The following is a 15,233-nucleotide window of genomic DNA, read 5'->3' on the forward strand; positions in this document are numbered from 1 at the left end:
CAACTGATGTCATTGCTGGTTTTAACTTTACTGAATTTAACAATGTTCATTTTGTAAATTATGGTCCACATTAGAGTCAGAAATGAGGATGAAGCTGGATCAAAATCAACCAATTTCTTTATGTAGGAAAAACATTCAGTGAAAGGATATGTTTTGAGGTGGGTCTATATTGTGATTAGGAAGTTGCTCTCTCTTTGTTTCTCATTTATATCTATCCCATGGCTCGCCCTGATTAAAAAAACAAAACCACACACACACACACACACACGACCTCATTTAACCAATGAAAGCACAGTGTGGCAACTGTAATTGTGTCAAATTACAGTGGCTACACCCATATATATACATATATACACACACACATATATAGCTGCAATTACACTCATCATCAGGGAATCTCCAGCATATTTCCCCCATTTACTTATCAGATTTTCTGTAGGATCTTAGAAAAAGTGGTAAAAGTGGTTTATTCAGTATTCATATTACTCTTGCACAATAACGTTCAGTGTATTAGCAGAAAGTTCTGAATTCACATTGTGACTACACAGATTAGTCTGTACCATATGTGAGTTGAAGGAGTTGGTCCTCTACATGCCATGCTGCTTCCTTGCCGCACACTGTTGGTAAGTAATGATTAAAAATGTCATAATTAATTTTAAAAAATTAATAAACCTGCCAACAAATACAAGTGATAACACAACTGTGACAGTTATGTTCCCATTTAAAACCTGCTCTGAATCACCACACGGGAAGACGGGACAGACCTGCGAGCCTAATGTTTACAAGAACATGCGTAAACTGTGGCTAACTATGACTTTGTATGGTCACGCTGATGGAGACAGTACAAGTTCTCCATTGGTGCTGCATTGTAGTGTCACACTTTTTCATAACAATTCAGCTCCTGCTGATAATAACCAGCACAGCTCTTACCAGTACAACTGCAGTAACTGGGATGTTCATCTGAACAATAGACTGGACTGGACTCATAACTCAGACGCCCTCTACAGGAAAGGGCAGAGCAGGTTGTACCTGCTGCGGAGACTCAGGTCGTTTGGAGTGGAGGGCCCACTCCTGAAGAAATTCTATGACTCTGTTGTGGCTTCTGCTATCTTTTATGGCGTGGTCTGCTGGGGCGGCAGCATCTCTGCTGGGGACAGGAAGAGACTGAACAGGGTGATCCGAAGGGCCAGCTCTGTTCTAGGATGCCCTCTGGACCCAGTGGAGGTGGTGAGTGACAGGAGAACGGCGGCTAAGCTGTCATCCCTGATGGACAACATCTCCCACCCCATGCAGCAGACTGTGACAGCACTGAGCAGCTCCTTCAGTGGGAGACTGCGGCACCCACGGTGTGGGACGGAGAGATTTCGCAGGTCTTTCCTCCCCACTGCTGTCAGACTCCATAATAAAGACTTTAACTGATCAAGCACACACATCCATACATATGCAATAATACTAAGTGCAATAATCCTTTCTGTCATCGTTGTATTTTTACTCAGTTGTATATAGTATTTGTATTTGTATTCTATTTTTATCTTATTGTATATTTATTTTATTTTATTCTACTGTATATAGTATTTTATTTTATTCTATTCTGTACAGTTGTGTACTGTATTTATTCTTATTGTATTCTAATTTTTGCCTCAACTTTTGCACTGTCCACTTCCTGCTGTGACAAAACAAATTTCCCACGTGTGGGACTAATAAAGGTTATCTTATCTTATCTTATCTTATATGGTCAGGCATTTCTTAAATAAGTGCTCACATCCAAATGCTACCTTTCAATATCAATAGCCTTACACTGAATTTCAAAGTCCACTTTTACTAGAAAATGTCACCATGAATCAATATCAAGAGATTCAGCTTTGGCAGCCATTCCTCTGAAACACAGAGGCTATTATTTATTTACTGACAGGAAATTAAAAGGGAACCATTGTACAAACACAGTTTTCTTAACATAAGTGGGTTATAGGAGAACTACCTACAACCGATCGTAAAAAGTTGATTGTGTTCATCTGGGCGTAGCATTTTCAGGAAAAACGTTTCATCACTCTTCTTCTGAAGACTTCTTCAGATCACCTGGATGAGTCACTTGGACTGAAAACGCTACGGCCGGATGAACAGACTCAACTTTTTCAGATTTCCTCACCTGGATGACTGAGCATGCATCAAGATACCTACAACTTCCATAACTGTCTAAAATTTTACAATGCCACGAGGCCCAGTAGTCAGCACCGTCCGTCTTCCTCTGACAGGAAGCTTTAACCAGCCGGCGAGCACTGTGAGGGTCATGTTTTTTGACTTTTCCAGTGCTTTCAACACCATCAGGCCGACCCTCCTGGGTGATAAGTTAGCAGCGATGCAGGTGGATGCTTCTCTGGTGTCCTGGATTGTTGATTACCTGACAGGAAGACCACAATATGTACGTCTCCCACAGTGTGTGTCTGACAAGGTGATTAGCAACACAGGGGCACCACAGGGGACTGTCCTCTCCCCCTTCCTCTTCACCCTCTACACCACAGACTTCAGCCACTGCACAGAGACCTGCCATCTTCAGAAGTTTTCTGATGACTCTGCGGTGGTTGGATGCATCAGCAGGGATGATGAGACAGAGTACCGGGCTGTGGTCGACTCCTTTGTCACGTGGTGTGAGCAGAATCATCTGCAGCTCAACGTGGCAAAGACCAAGGAACTGATCGTGGACTTCAGGAAGACCAGGAAACACTTGACCCCTGTTTCAATCCAGGGGGTCAGTGTTGACATTGTGGAGGACTATAAATACCTTGGAGTACACATTGACAATAAACTGGACTGGGCTAAAAACACCACAGCACTTTACAGGAAGGGCCAGAGTCGTCTCTATTTTTTGAGGCGACTGAGGTCCTTCAACATCTGCCAGAAAATGCTGAGGATTTTCTATGAGTCTGTGGTGGCCAGTGCGATCCTCTATGCTGTTGCATGCTGGGGGAGCAGGCTGAGGGTCGCAGATGCCAACAGACTTAATAAACTGATCCGTAAGGCCAGCAATGTTGTGGGGATGGAGCTGGACTCCCTCAAGGTGGTGTCGGAGAGGCGGATGCTGTCCAAGATAAAGACAATGTTGGATAACACCTCCCACCCACTCCATGACATGTTGGTCAGTCACAGGAGCTCGTTCAGTGAGAGACTGAGATTACCGAAAAGCACCACTGAACGACACAGGAAATCATTCCTGCCTGTGGCCATCTCCCTGTACAACGCATCCACTTAACACACTGTTTGCTGCTACAACTACACATGTTTCTTTTCCAAATATTTATTTATAAGTGACTTATGTATGTATGTATGTATATATATGTATATATTGTACTATTCTTAGTTAGCGTATTGTCTGTCTTGTCTTAATGTTGGTTTAAAATGGAGCACTGTAACAAAAAATAATTTCCCCCAGGGATCAATAAAGTATTCTGATTCTGATTCTGATTAAACAAACAAGGTTTAAAGTAAAACAGACGACATCCTGCTAACCAGCACGGGCCTACAGTCTGATGAAGAAACTGGTGTGTCGCATGTAGCACTTGAACAATGCAATGTGTAACCACATTCAAAAATATCTCATGTTGTTGGCAACATGAGCCACACTTGCTAAACCAATCTGACACTGTCTGTGCAAAGTTAAGTATAATGCAAAGTGCCAGAGATTTCAGCAATATTTATAGAGCAATTTGATCAACGAAAAGTCTTAGCACACTTGGACCACATTTAATTAAGGCAAAAAGTCCGTGTTGTGTGACTTAACAGAAGTTTGTTCATTTTCTCTCATTTTTAGGTACTTTATAACAAAAATACTTTAAGGTACTGTAAATACACTCCACTTACAACAACCTGTTCAAAAACCACAGTACTAGAGACTTTCCTTTGGTGTAAGACCAAAAACCCTTGTTCTGATTCTTTTTACTTTTATTTATTTATTTATTTTCTGTCTTATTTAAACAACCAGTAAATCATTCATCAGGACCAATTCCAGTTCGGGCCCAAAAGGAACTACTCTGGTCCCAGAATCTGGAAATAAATATAGATTTTTTTTAAACTTGAGGTATTTTGTATAATTACCAGCAAGTAGGGTTGTGCACCATGTTACAATTTTCCAACTGTTAGTTCAACAACTGGCAGAAGTAAACATATTCGTCCAATCCTTTTTTTTTTTTTTTTTTTTTTTTTAATTTTAATTTTAATTTTTTTAATTCGTCCAATCCTCCAAACGTACCGGCAAAACATAACACGCTAACAGAAGTTGTGTCATTTTCCATGGATTACTTTGGATAGCCATAAAAAAAAGAAAAGAAAAGAAATGAAAAAAGTTTTTTCCAACAACTGCTGAGAAAAGTTGACTGAAACTCAGTCCTCCACAGCACCTTTTACTACGATTTGCTGCCTGCTGCCTGCCATCAGCCCCGAGGCGTTTTGATTCAATTTGCAATCAGAAGGATGCCTTAGGGACCAGACCCCACGCTCTGTGATGAAAATTCACTGAGAATTATTTTTGTCCTGCAGAAAATCGACTCCTCTCTTATTTTGACTTACATTAGACACTATCATCCCAGTAACTGCTTTTCTGAAAGGAAAACAGAACATCATATATTGATTGATAATTTAAGATTCGCAGGCAGAACAGGACTGTAGCGGTTAGCAACACAAAGAAGGGTTCGATTTCTGTCTCCATAGTCTCGCTTTCACTCAAAGTACTAAGACTTGTCAGGTTAACTGGTGATTCCACATTTGCTGTAAGTTTAAATGTGAATGTCACTAATTGTCCATCTCTTTGCATTAGTGTGGAATAAACTACCTGCCCAGAATGTACCCTACCTCTCACTCTATGATAGCTAGGACAGGCTCAAAGGCCCCCTCCAAGCAAAATGGTTCAAATCTAAGACAGCAAGCTGTTAGGGGGAATAAAATGCCTAACTGAACGCAAACAAACCCCAAGTTTGGGGCAATACAATTACATCTGATATCTCTGACTTAAAACAATGCTGGGATTTTCTCAGGCAGGGTAAGTATGAGAAACACAAGAAGTAAACAAGGAAGTTTTGACTCAGACTCTGCAGATGTGTGTCATCATGTGTTACACAAAGTCTGAGGAGAGAGACCACCTCTTTTAAAATGGGATTTAAAGTTGATGCCCGACAACTCCTCTAGGAAAAAAAGGTCCCATAAATTGTTAGGCTGATATGTGGAAATGAAAGAGTTGCTCTGATTTAAAGTAAAACACGTCAACCAAGTGAAGCCTAAAAACCTGCTGTCCTGACTCCTCTGTGACTTGCCTGTCAATACAAATATGAACAGTTAAGCCCGGTGTGGTGAAAAGGAAGCACATCTGTTAGTATTTAGTATTCCATAATATATATGTCTGTTTAAATTGTGGATGACCGCAGTCCAAAACAATAATGACTGGCTGTGTTTATGGTGTTTTAAAGCTAAATCGTGTTTCTGTACAAAGTGTTATGTGATAAACACGAAAAATAGAAGCATGACATGATCTAAAAGCCTACGTCTACTTTGCACCCCCCCCATGTCAATCTCAAATGTATTCAGAACACCCGCAAAAAGCTTCCTGCCAAATAGGTTCTGCTGACGTGCAGCTTCCTCGACTTCCTCAGGCTGAAAATAAAAAATAAATAAATAAATAAATAAATAAATAAAAGAACAAAAGAAAACAAATGGTTGTCTAGACAACACTCTACCCACACGGGCTGAATAATCTTTGCACTTTTTTAGCCCATGACTTAAACAAAAAAGTCATACATATAAATGAAATTATTGAAAAGAATAAGCACCAATTCTGAACAAAAACATATCACTTTATGCCAACTATTTGCATTTGTGCATGCCAATATTTAACGTGGAAAATGTTTCGTGACTCTTGCTCGTTTCTCATTGGTTTCTGGTTTCATGTGAGCTGAGGTTAGCCACTTGGTTTCTTGTTGGCTTACATCATTTTAAATGTGCATCACACTATTAGACACTGAATATTGTGAACTTGTTGCTGTGACAATTTCTGATACTAATCTACTTTATTAAATTTATTTTTGCTCTTCATCTTTGTCCCTTTTACTGTTATTCTCTCTGAAGTCTGATCTTATGCAGTGTAGATATCTGTGGTCAGATGCACAGTATCCCTGCACAGTAAGACCTGTAACACTTTCATTTTTCCCATTGTCATCAGACAATATTATAATCATTTCTTTTCCGATGCACAAACAATCCCCAATATCATATGTTACATTTAATAAATGGGCTCCTACCTGAAACCAGGGCTTTTACTAATGATTATTTAATTAATCTTTCAGTTATTTTCTCAATTAAATGTTATCAAACATCTAATTTTTCACACGAAGTTTCTAAATCCAAACATGGAAACAAACATCTATAAATTGCTTCTTTTGTACAACCACTGGTAAAAAAACATTTAGTGTTTCTATAAATTAAGCAGAAAATCATCACAAAGGCTTTTCAGGATAGAGGTGGTGTTTATGTATGCAGCTATCCATGTGCACCTGAAAGGAGACGCAATTGTGTGTTCTTAAATTAAATGTGGACAAACTTCAATAGCACCATATTTGACTGCAACTGTGAGCTCAGCATGGCAGCACCAGCTTTCAAAAATCTAACCTAGTTTGATTTCTCTAGCTCAAGCTGTTGCTTTAAACACCATCTTTAAAAGTTCCACATTGACATGGTTTCCCGCCTTGTTTCAATGTACATTTATTCATTATGTAATGGATATCATGTAATGCCACAATGTGGGCCTTAAAAAACTGACAGCTACTGTAGCAAGCGCACTGGTGAAAGCGTGACTCTTCCAAATCTTCTCTGAGAAATATGCAAAAGTGAAAGATGGTTTACAACACAAGTCCCCATTGTTCTTACAGAGTGGGTCATCTGGGAGTTCAGAGACCGAGTCGAGCACCCTTCCCCCACAACCAAGCTCTGTTTGCCACCCGGTCCACATCTGCTGCTGAAAGTCACAGTCTACTCTTGGTTCATTAGGCCCCCAAACAACTCAGCGTGACTTTTCATCAATTTCCTTAATCAAACCACACCCAGCCTCATCCAATAGGCCGTTGAAGGATCAGGATGGGCACGTCCATTGTCAGAGCACAGTTGAAGGAAATGACCCGCTTGCAATTTCAGTGATTCCCTTGTAGCACTTCCAAAAACCATGTTCTACTTTCTAGCTGTTTTTCCTTTCGTTGCGTGTGCATAATTTGTGTACTTTTTTCCTGTTACAGAATCAGAAACCATCATCTGGCAACCAGCTGACTAGAAAAAACAGTTGAAGGGAAGTTACTCTTTCCACCAACAAGTGTTCAGCTGATGCCTTAATTGTCAAGAATGCAGATCTTTATTTTATATTGACCTCTTTATCAACAAAGTCAAAGTATTCGTTTTACCTAAACTATCTGTTGCAAAAAAAAAGAAGAAGAAAAAAAAGTTTAAGGTGAGATTTGATTATTCTGACGAGCCTAAGCCTGTGAGCTCTTGCTTTTAAAATCTAAAAAAAAAAAAAAAAAAATGTGAGTAAATCCAACATACCCAGTGTGTTAGATATCCAGCAGTCATGAAATCTTACTCTGACACAGATAAATCTATTGTTTTAGCTGAAAAATGTTTGTAGAGTTTGTTTGAAGTTTTTTCAGGTATGAAAAAGATCCCCATCTCTCAACATTCCTCAGAGGGATGAGATAATGCATTCGATATTTAACAAACTCCAAATTTATGTTGTGGGAAACTATGTAAATGTCTCTTTCTGTTTACAGAGTTTACTCAGTCTGATCCCAAGTGAGAACATTTTAGCTGCTCAGTTATCTTTTACATGCCAGAACAGTTTTCCCTAAATAAAAACTGCATTAAGAATTTACTACGGCTGGATTTCATTAAACACTGTATAAATTAGTTAACTGACGTACTTCCAAAGGCTTTGAAATTTGAAATTGCTCATGCTAAATGTTTTGTAATGTAATTTTATCATTGTTTCCATCAATTACAGCAGGCCAGCAGTCTTTACATTTTTGGGGGATGGGGGGGCTTTTCACCAAAAGAGAGGTTATTCTGGGAAATTTCTTTTACTCTGACTTATAACAGATTTTAATAAGACCTGTTGTAACCAAAGAAAACCCTGATGATTCACAGGGTTGTGTCTTCACATGTCTTGTTTTTCCCAGCCGAAAGTTAATGAGGCAAACATTTTCACTTTAAAGTGAGAAACCAAGCAGCGAGTCCTTGTAGTTTAAGAGGCTGCAAATGGATTCATTTTGACCATAAAAGGATTACCCACCTGGTGATGTGCAGTTACATTTCTAGGGAGCTACAAGTCAAGTTACAGCATATGGTTACAGAAGGGTCTGTGGTAACACTATACCTATGAGCATTGAGTTAACGCAGAAGTACAAATCCACTGTAAAAATGGCCTCGGGTCCATCTACCAACCTTCGTGCGTTTCTTTCTGCATAAGATAAGATAAGATAAGATAACCTTTATTAGTCCCACACGTGGGAAATTTGTTTTGTCACAGCAGGAAGTGGACAGTGCAAAAGTTATGAGGCAAAAATTAGAATACAATAAGAATAAATACAGTACACAACTGTACAGAATAGAATAAAATAAAATACTATATACAGTAGAATAAAATAAAATAAATATACAATAAGATAAAAATAGAATACAAATACAAATACTATATACAACTGAGTAAAAATACAACGATGAAGTGTTATGAAACTTTTCTCCTCTTAGATGTGAGAACTACCACATTTTACCACTGACTCAAGCCTCATAATATCTATGAAAGGATCATGATTATATCTCCTCAAACAAACACTCCCAGTTGCTTTGTCTTGCCGTCACTGGAGGTCCTGTAATCTGTGACTCACATCTGACCAGTCAGAAGCAGGCTAAGGCACTGAGTAAGGTTAAATGACCCTCCAAAACTCCCCCGGATACTTGCAGGGCCTTGCCTAAACAGCACAACAATGTAACTAAGGAAGTGACTCACTGGTGCACATTTGGCTACAGTCTGCAGGCATGTCTGGAATTAACATGCCTGGTGAACATTATCTGTGCTCTACTGCTGTACAAGATCAAATACATAGGTGTTTGTCACACCTCCATATGACACCGTTACCATGTCATTATAATGCTGTCTACAAGCCAAGACTGGTCAGTAATTAACACGAGTCACTTTATTAAAGCAACAACTAGATGGCCACCAACTACTACTTCAACCAACTCAGCTTGCTCAGGGAAGACAAAACACAGCCTGAGGCTGCTATTCCTTTACAGGAAGATGCAAGCAAGACCAATCTTGTCCAACTGGAGTGCTGGCGTCAACATAGCTGAATCACAGCTGTGGCCAAGGCTGAACAAGAGGTTCTTAAGAATCTGGTTAACCAAGCTGACCTAGATTTAAGTCATCCTGGATCTTACTATATCCTCAACCACAGTTTACAGTCCATAATGCAGTCTAACCAAACCATAGTCCAGCTGTGGTCTCTTCAAGATATTCTTTACAAGTCTCCCAGGGTGGTGTGGGTCTACAAAAGGGAAGTTCTATTCTCAGGACAGCAGACTAAACTTAAAGGCTGTTTAGGACACAGTGGGGGTGGCTTTAAACTTTGAGCCAAATGACCACATTGTTTATTCAAACCAGGCAGTTTCTGATTGATAACTTGGGAATTAAAAGCAATTATTTTACAAATCTGATGACTTCACAACACCACAATAACTACTACAACTTTGTATAACAAGAAGCCAAGTAAAAAACTGGAAAACAATTTAAGCCTCTGCTAAATATCTGATTTGATTCAACAAGATTAAGCTTTGTTAGCAGCTCCCTTTGAGGGACAAATCCCACTGTCCACTCACAGTTTAGCCTCCCACACTGCCCTCTTCAGTAGTACAAAGCGGCTACTTTTTGGCCTACTTTCAGCACAAAGCTCAATTTGAGATTTTATCGAGGAGCCTGCTTGAGGTGTAGCTTTAAACAAGCCAACATTTCACATGCTACAGAGCTGAACAAACAAAGAAACCAACACTGAACTAAAAACTAAACCGCTAGCTAGAGTTGCCGTTAATCCACACCCAAACTTTTTTTTAGCCTCAAGACACACATTCTTTGCTTCTCCCCCATCGTCATTGTGATTTCAGCCATGGCAGGCCGGTAAATGTCACAAATGTCGGTTAAAATAAAACCACTCACCTTAAGCCGATACCTTTGTGACGTCTGTGTAGATTTACAGTAACATTTGCTTCCAAAAAGTGTCCTCGTCAAACGGAATATAACCGGTAACTGAAGCGAAGACTAGCTAGAACTGTTCTGAGGGTCCGCTTTGTTTTAGCTAATTAAGCCGCACCGCTCGGACGTAACGTTAGCGATTAAAAACGGGCGGAGTTAACGTTTATTCATGTGAGCCTTCTCAATAATAGATAAGGCTCTTTGAGATCCCGCTCAACCAACACGTTACCGCCGTGAATTTGGTGCTGCTGGGTGTTTTTTCTATGCCCCTACTTCATAAACCTCTTCTTATTTAGCTCCGCCTACACAGGAACAACTGCGGCACGCAGAGGGGAAACGAACAACCACACAGGAGAGAGCAGTGAACCCTTTTTCACCCTCGATGCGGTGAAAAGTCACACGCACAATCTCGCAGGCTGTAGCCTTTGAAGTAAACACTCATACACACACATATGCACAGTGTAAAAGTAATTTACACTCAAATAATTATATTCAAAGGCAAATATCGTTCTTAATTTTCACACAAGATACATTTTTTTTAGATTTTTGTTTGTTTGTTTTTCGCTTTTGATATGCCGATACCAGGGGCGTTTCGAGGAATTTTTCAATGGGGTGGCATTGGGTGGACTATGAACAAAGCAGAGAAGCCCCACAGCAAATCTGAAAATTTGAAAAAGAAATTAATACGTATGTAAAAAAAAATTAAGTATAGAACATTGTGTGCAATATTTAGGCATGAATCACAATGAAAAGTGACACAATGCAATAGTTTAAACACTGTTTTGTAATGATAGTGTATTCATTCAACAGAATTATATACACAGTATTTTTAAAATAATTGCTTTATAACTTCTATTTCAGGCTACTTAGTAGTTCTGCACTATACTGTAAAGGTAAATACTCAGTTATAGCGTTATTTTACAAAAAAGATTTAAAGAGCAAACACAGAATTTTATAGGCTCATGCAATATTTTTTATTTGAAATGTAATCTAAACAAATCACAAGTCCTTGTATTAAGATACCTTCCACCAAACTATCTCAACTAGGAAGTTCATCTGCAGAGGGTTTTTGTTTGTTTGTTTTTAGCTCTGCTGCGCTTAGTTTCCCAGATTCTTCACTTCCTCTGTGAACAGTATGAAGATTAAGTCATTTGTCACCTAGACCTATTTCCTGTAAAAAAAAAAAAAAAATTAAAAAAAAGATTTAAAAAAAGAATGCTAACAGCTACTGTGCTTTAGTAGTCGTAGCAGTTCAACTTTTCAGCTTTGATGACCTCTCACTGACAGTTTTAGCAGTTACTTCTTATATTGATCTTATATTGGTGTATAGCAGCTGATGCTGCCAGCTAGAAAACTGAGTCATGAAGTCACCAGCTTTATTAAACATCTTGTCACCACTGCACACTCATCTTGCTTCGTACCTTTGACAATCCATTCAGGAAGAGTTCACTTGGTGCTCTATTTCAGTCTCTGATTCATATGTGTGTGTGTGTGTGGGGGGGGGATCTAACATGACCACAGACTTCTGTAATTTGTTTTTCTTCGTTTAATGGGGCACCACAGAAGAATGCAAAGAAAATTGGCGATGTTTGCATTTGCTGAACCAGTCTGGAGGATTCATAGTAGCAGCATGAACACACTTACTTCATCCTTATATATATATGAGAAATGAACACCAGAAAACTACATTTTGAATCATTCATTATTTGCATTGTATGCATGACGGTTGGTTTGCATGATAAGATGATAAGGATAATGTTAAGGTCGAGTACCATCAATGTTAGATGTCTAGCATAGATTTAAAATGCACTTGCACAAATAGAGTTGAAGTATTACTGGCCAGTTAAAGCCCTTAAGACTAAAAGACACATTTTAACCATACGGCATAACCATATTCTATAATTTCGGCACTTTATTTGCATTGCATCCATAGCCACTTTAGAATTACCCATTAACCTAACATAGATGTCCTGTAGAATAACCAAGAGAAACCACACAGGCATGCAGGCTATACAGGTAAAGGGCACAGCAGGGGTTCGAACTCAGAACCTGCTTGCTGTGAGGCATCAGTGCAAACCACAGTATAGTGTTACTCCAGGAAATAAAACTGCGGATACAAAAAAAAGAGGGTGAGAAAGTGGTGAAGTGGGTCCGATTTGGGCAGGAAACCTAAGTTGAAACAAAGCCACAAACTGAAGTTCACACGAAATCAGACTTACCTGGTGTGAGAAAGATGTTGTCATTTATGCAGGTCAGAAGTTGTATGAGAATAGAAACGGCGCGATCGTGGCTCAAGAGTTGGGAGTTCACCTTGTAATTGGAAGGTTGCCGGTTTGAGCCCCGGCTTGGACAGTCTCAGTCGTTGTGTCCTTGGGCGAGACACTTCACCCGTTGCCTACTGGTGGTGGTCAGAGGGCCCGGTGGCAGCCTCGCCTCTGTCAGTGTGCCCCAGGGTGGCTGTGACTACAATGTAACTTACCATCACCAGTGTGTGAATGGGTGGATGACTGGTTGTGTGAAGCACTTTGGGGTCCTTAGGGACTAGTAAAGCACTATACAAATACAGGCCATAGAAATGCATTTAGTTTTTGCATCTGGCATATGATCGTGTCACATATAGTATTAATAGGGTCAATGCTGCCTCTTTGTGGGCAAAACACAACATAGCAAAGGGATGCTTGAAATTACTGGGAAAAAACAAACATCCATGAAATTTTTGTCTTTCTATAAACCAGTTCAGGGTTTTGGGTGGAGTAGACCAGATGCTCTTGAATACTGGTATCTAAAGCATTCTGAAAACAGATGTACAACATGATATGAATGACATTATTTTATTTATAAGCCGAGGGTTGAAAAAAAGCAAAGTACAAATATTTAGCTAAAATTCACAAAGAGCAGCAGCACAGTTGTTGTGACTTATTTCTCTATATAAATGATTATAAGTTACTATTTTTCCCACGCTGCACCACTACAACCAATCTAACGTTTCACCCACCTGCTCAATCTCAATTTACTGGTTTTTCTGTTTAGGTGTGAAGGTAACGCCATCTGTCTGCAATGAAGGCAACAATAGATATTTAATTTTTTAGAATTCACATTGTTTCCCCTTCTTTTTTTCCACAAAAGCGGACGTTCAAGCTGACTACATTAATTGGAATTCAAATTTAAGTTGAAATAAAGTTTCTATTTCCTTGTGTTAATATTTAATTATTATATTGAGATTTGCACCAAAGTTGTTGGTAGAAATGTCCTCCAAAGAGCTTTTCAGTTTTATACTTTGAGTTAGGGCTGTGCAATATGACCAAAATCTCATATCCCGATATAAGAATTCTATCATCCGATAATGATATAAATCACAAAAATGTAACATTTTCTGTAAATTCTGTGAATCTCGGGCAGCTCGACTTGTGTGAAGTGTTTCCAGCTGCGCGTCATGTAGCTGGAGTCGAGTGTTTTAACCGATGCATGAAACTATACATTTTTAGACATAAGTTGTAACAGCCGCCGTTTTCTTTGTGAGTATTTATTACACAGGGTGCTGCGGGGAACAGCCTGTTCTAGCGTTTGAGTCTAAGGTCTATTTTTTAGCACCTGGCGGCTCTTTTTTGCTTCTCATCCGTAAATAACCTGCTCTTTCAGTGATTCAGTTTATTTTGAAAAGTCTCAACAGGATCTTGAGCTTTATTGTGAAAGGTTTATGTGGAACATAAACAAGCAGACACGCGATGGTGTTACTGTCATTGTTGCTAACCACAATGCATAAAAACAGGCGCTTGTCGGTCTGTAGTGTGGTTATATTAAATATAAGAGAAAGAGAGAACTTTAAGAAATTAATATAGCCACTACAGTGTCCATCAAAACGATGAAAAAATATTGTCGTAAACAGTTTATTTTGCGACACCAAGAAACACACAATAGCGTAAAATGAAACAATAGACGTTTTTATATCGTTAGCCAATATATATCATTATATCGAACAGCCCTACATTTCACTGTCTGTACTTTTTCCACTTTCACTTGAGTAAAGAAGTGTGGCACTTCAACTTCTAATACAGTATTTTTGTAACACAAGTATTTGTACTTCTACCTGTGACAAATTTGTGTACTTTTGCCAAAAGATAGTGATACATTGCCTTTTTTATTGTTCATAGAAAATACAATATGACTAGATGTTTCTAAAATGAGATACCAAAAGTCTAATTGGGAAACTTTTTTCACTGTTTTATATTCTGCTACACTGTGTTCAAAAGGAACAACCTTTAGTTTGAAGGTGAACTTTCTTTGATTCTAGGTTGCTTTGTGCTTTTTAAGATTTTCATTTTTTGTACAAGCCGGATAATTGACAATCTTGAGCTTCGGTGTGCCAAACCGCATTACATGTCTTGAGCAATAATAAGACAGGCAAAGCAAAACTTACACATCATGTAGAGAGGGGTCTCACAGACCAATAGGAAAATAGGAAATTTTGTAGGCAACATTTGTGGTTACTTTTCTACAATGCCAGGATTTGTGTCCAGTATTTTTGATAAACTGACCTTCATCCAGCTGTAGCTTTAGCTTAATCACAATTTGTCCAGAAAAAAGAATAAAAGCCAGAAATTTTAACCCATCCCTGAAATCTTTAATGTCCCGTGCCTGGTGTGTTGGCAGCAACATGCTAAACCCTCTTGGTAACTCCTAAAGCAGGGGTGTCGAACTCCAGGCCTTGAGGGCCGGTGTCCTGCAGGTTTTAGCTCTCACCCTGGGTCAACACACCTGAATCAAATGGTTAGTTCATATGAGGCATCTGGAGAACTTCAAGACATGTTGAGGAGGTCATTTAGCCATTTGAATCAGCTGTGTTGGATCAAGGACACATCTAAAACCTGCAGGACACCGGCCCTCGAGGCCTGGAGTTCGACACCTGTGCCCTAAAGTGTCCCGTAGGTAGTCAAAAGTCTCCCAAACAAAGTTAAAAAGTAAG

General features: G+C 39.2%; 1 protein-coding gene across 3 annotated transcripts in view; it reads right to left on the minus strand.

Annotated features, from left to right (window-relative positions):
• LOC308412636 (integrin beta-1-like) overlaps positions 1-10,573 on the minus strand; it is a 30,888-nt gene extending 20,315 nt beyond the window's left edge. Inside the window, exons 1-2 of one of the 3 annotated variants that reach the window (XM_080907151.1) lie at positions 10,235-10,573; positions 561-617 (exon numbers count right to left, since the gene is read on the minus strand). In XM_080907151.1, coding sequence (XP_080763277.1) covers positions 561-563 — 3 coding nt within the window. In that variant the 5' untranslated portion in view covers positions 564-617; positions 10,235-10,573. Of the gene's footprint in view, positions 1-560; positions 618-8,398; positions 8,483-10,234 lie in introns of all 3 variants that reach the window. The other 2 variants (XM_080907153.1, XM_080907152.1) reach the window with 2 other exon arrangements.
• Between the last annotated feature and the right edge of the window lie 4,660 nt (positions 10,574-15,233).

This window comes from Rhamphochromis sp. 'chilingali' (assembly GCF_963969265.1).
Source record: "Rhamphochromis sp. 'chilingali' genome assembly, chromosome: 16".
NCBI lineage: Eukaryota > Metazoa > Chordata > Actinopteri > Cichliformes > Cichlidae > Rhamphochromis > Rhamphochromis sp. 'chilingali'.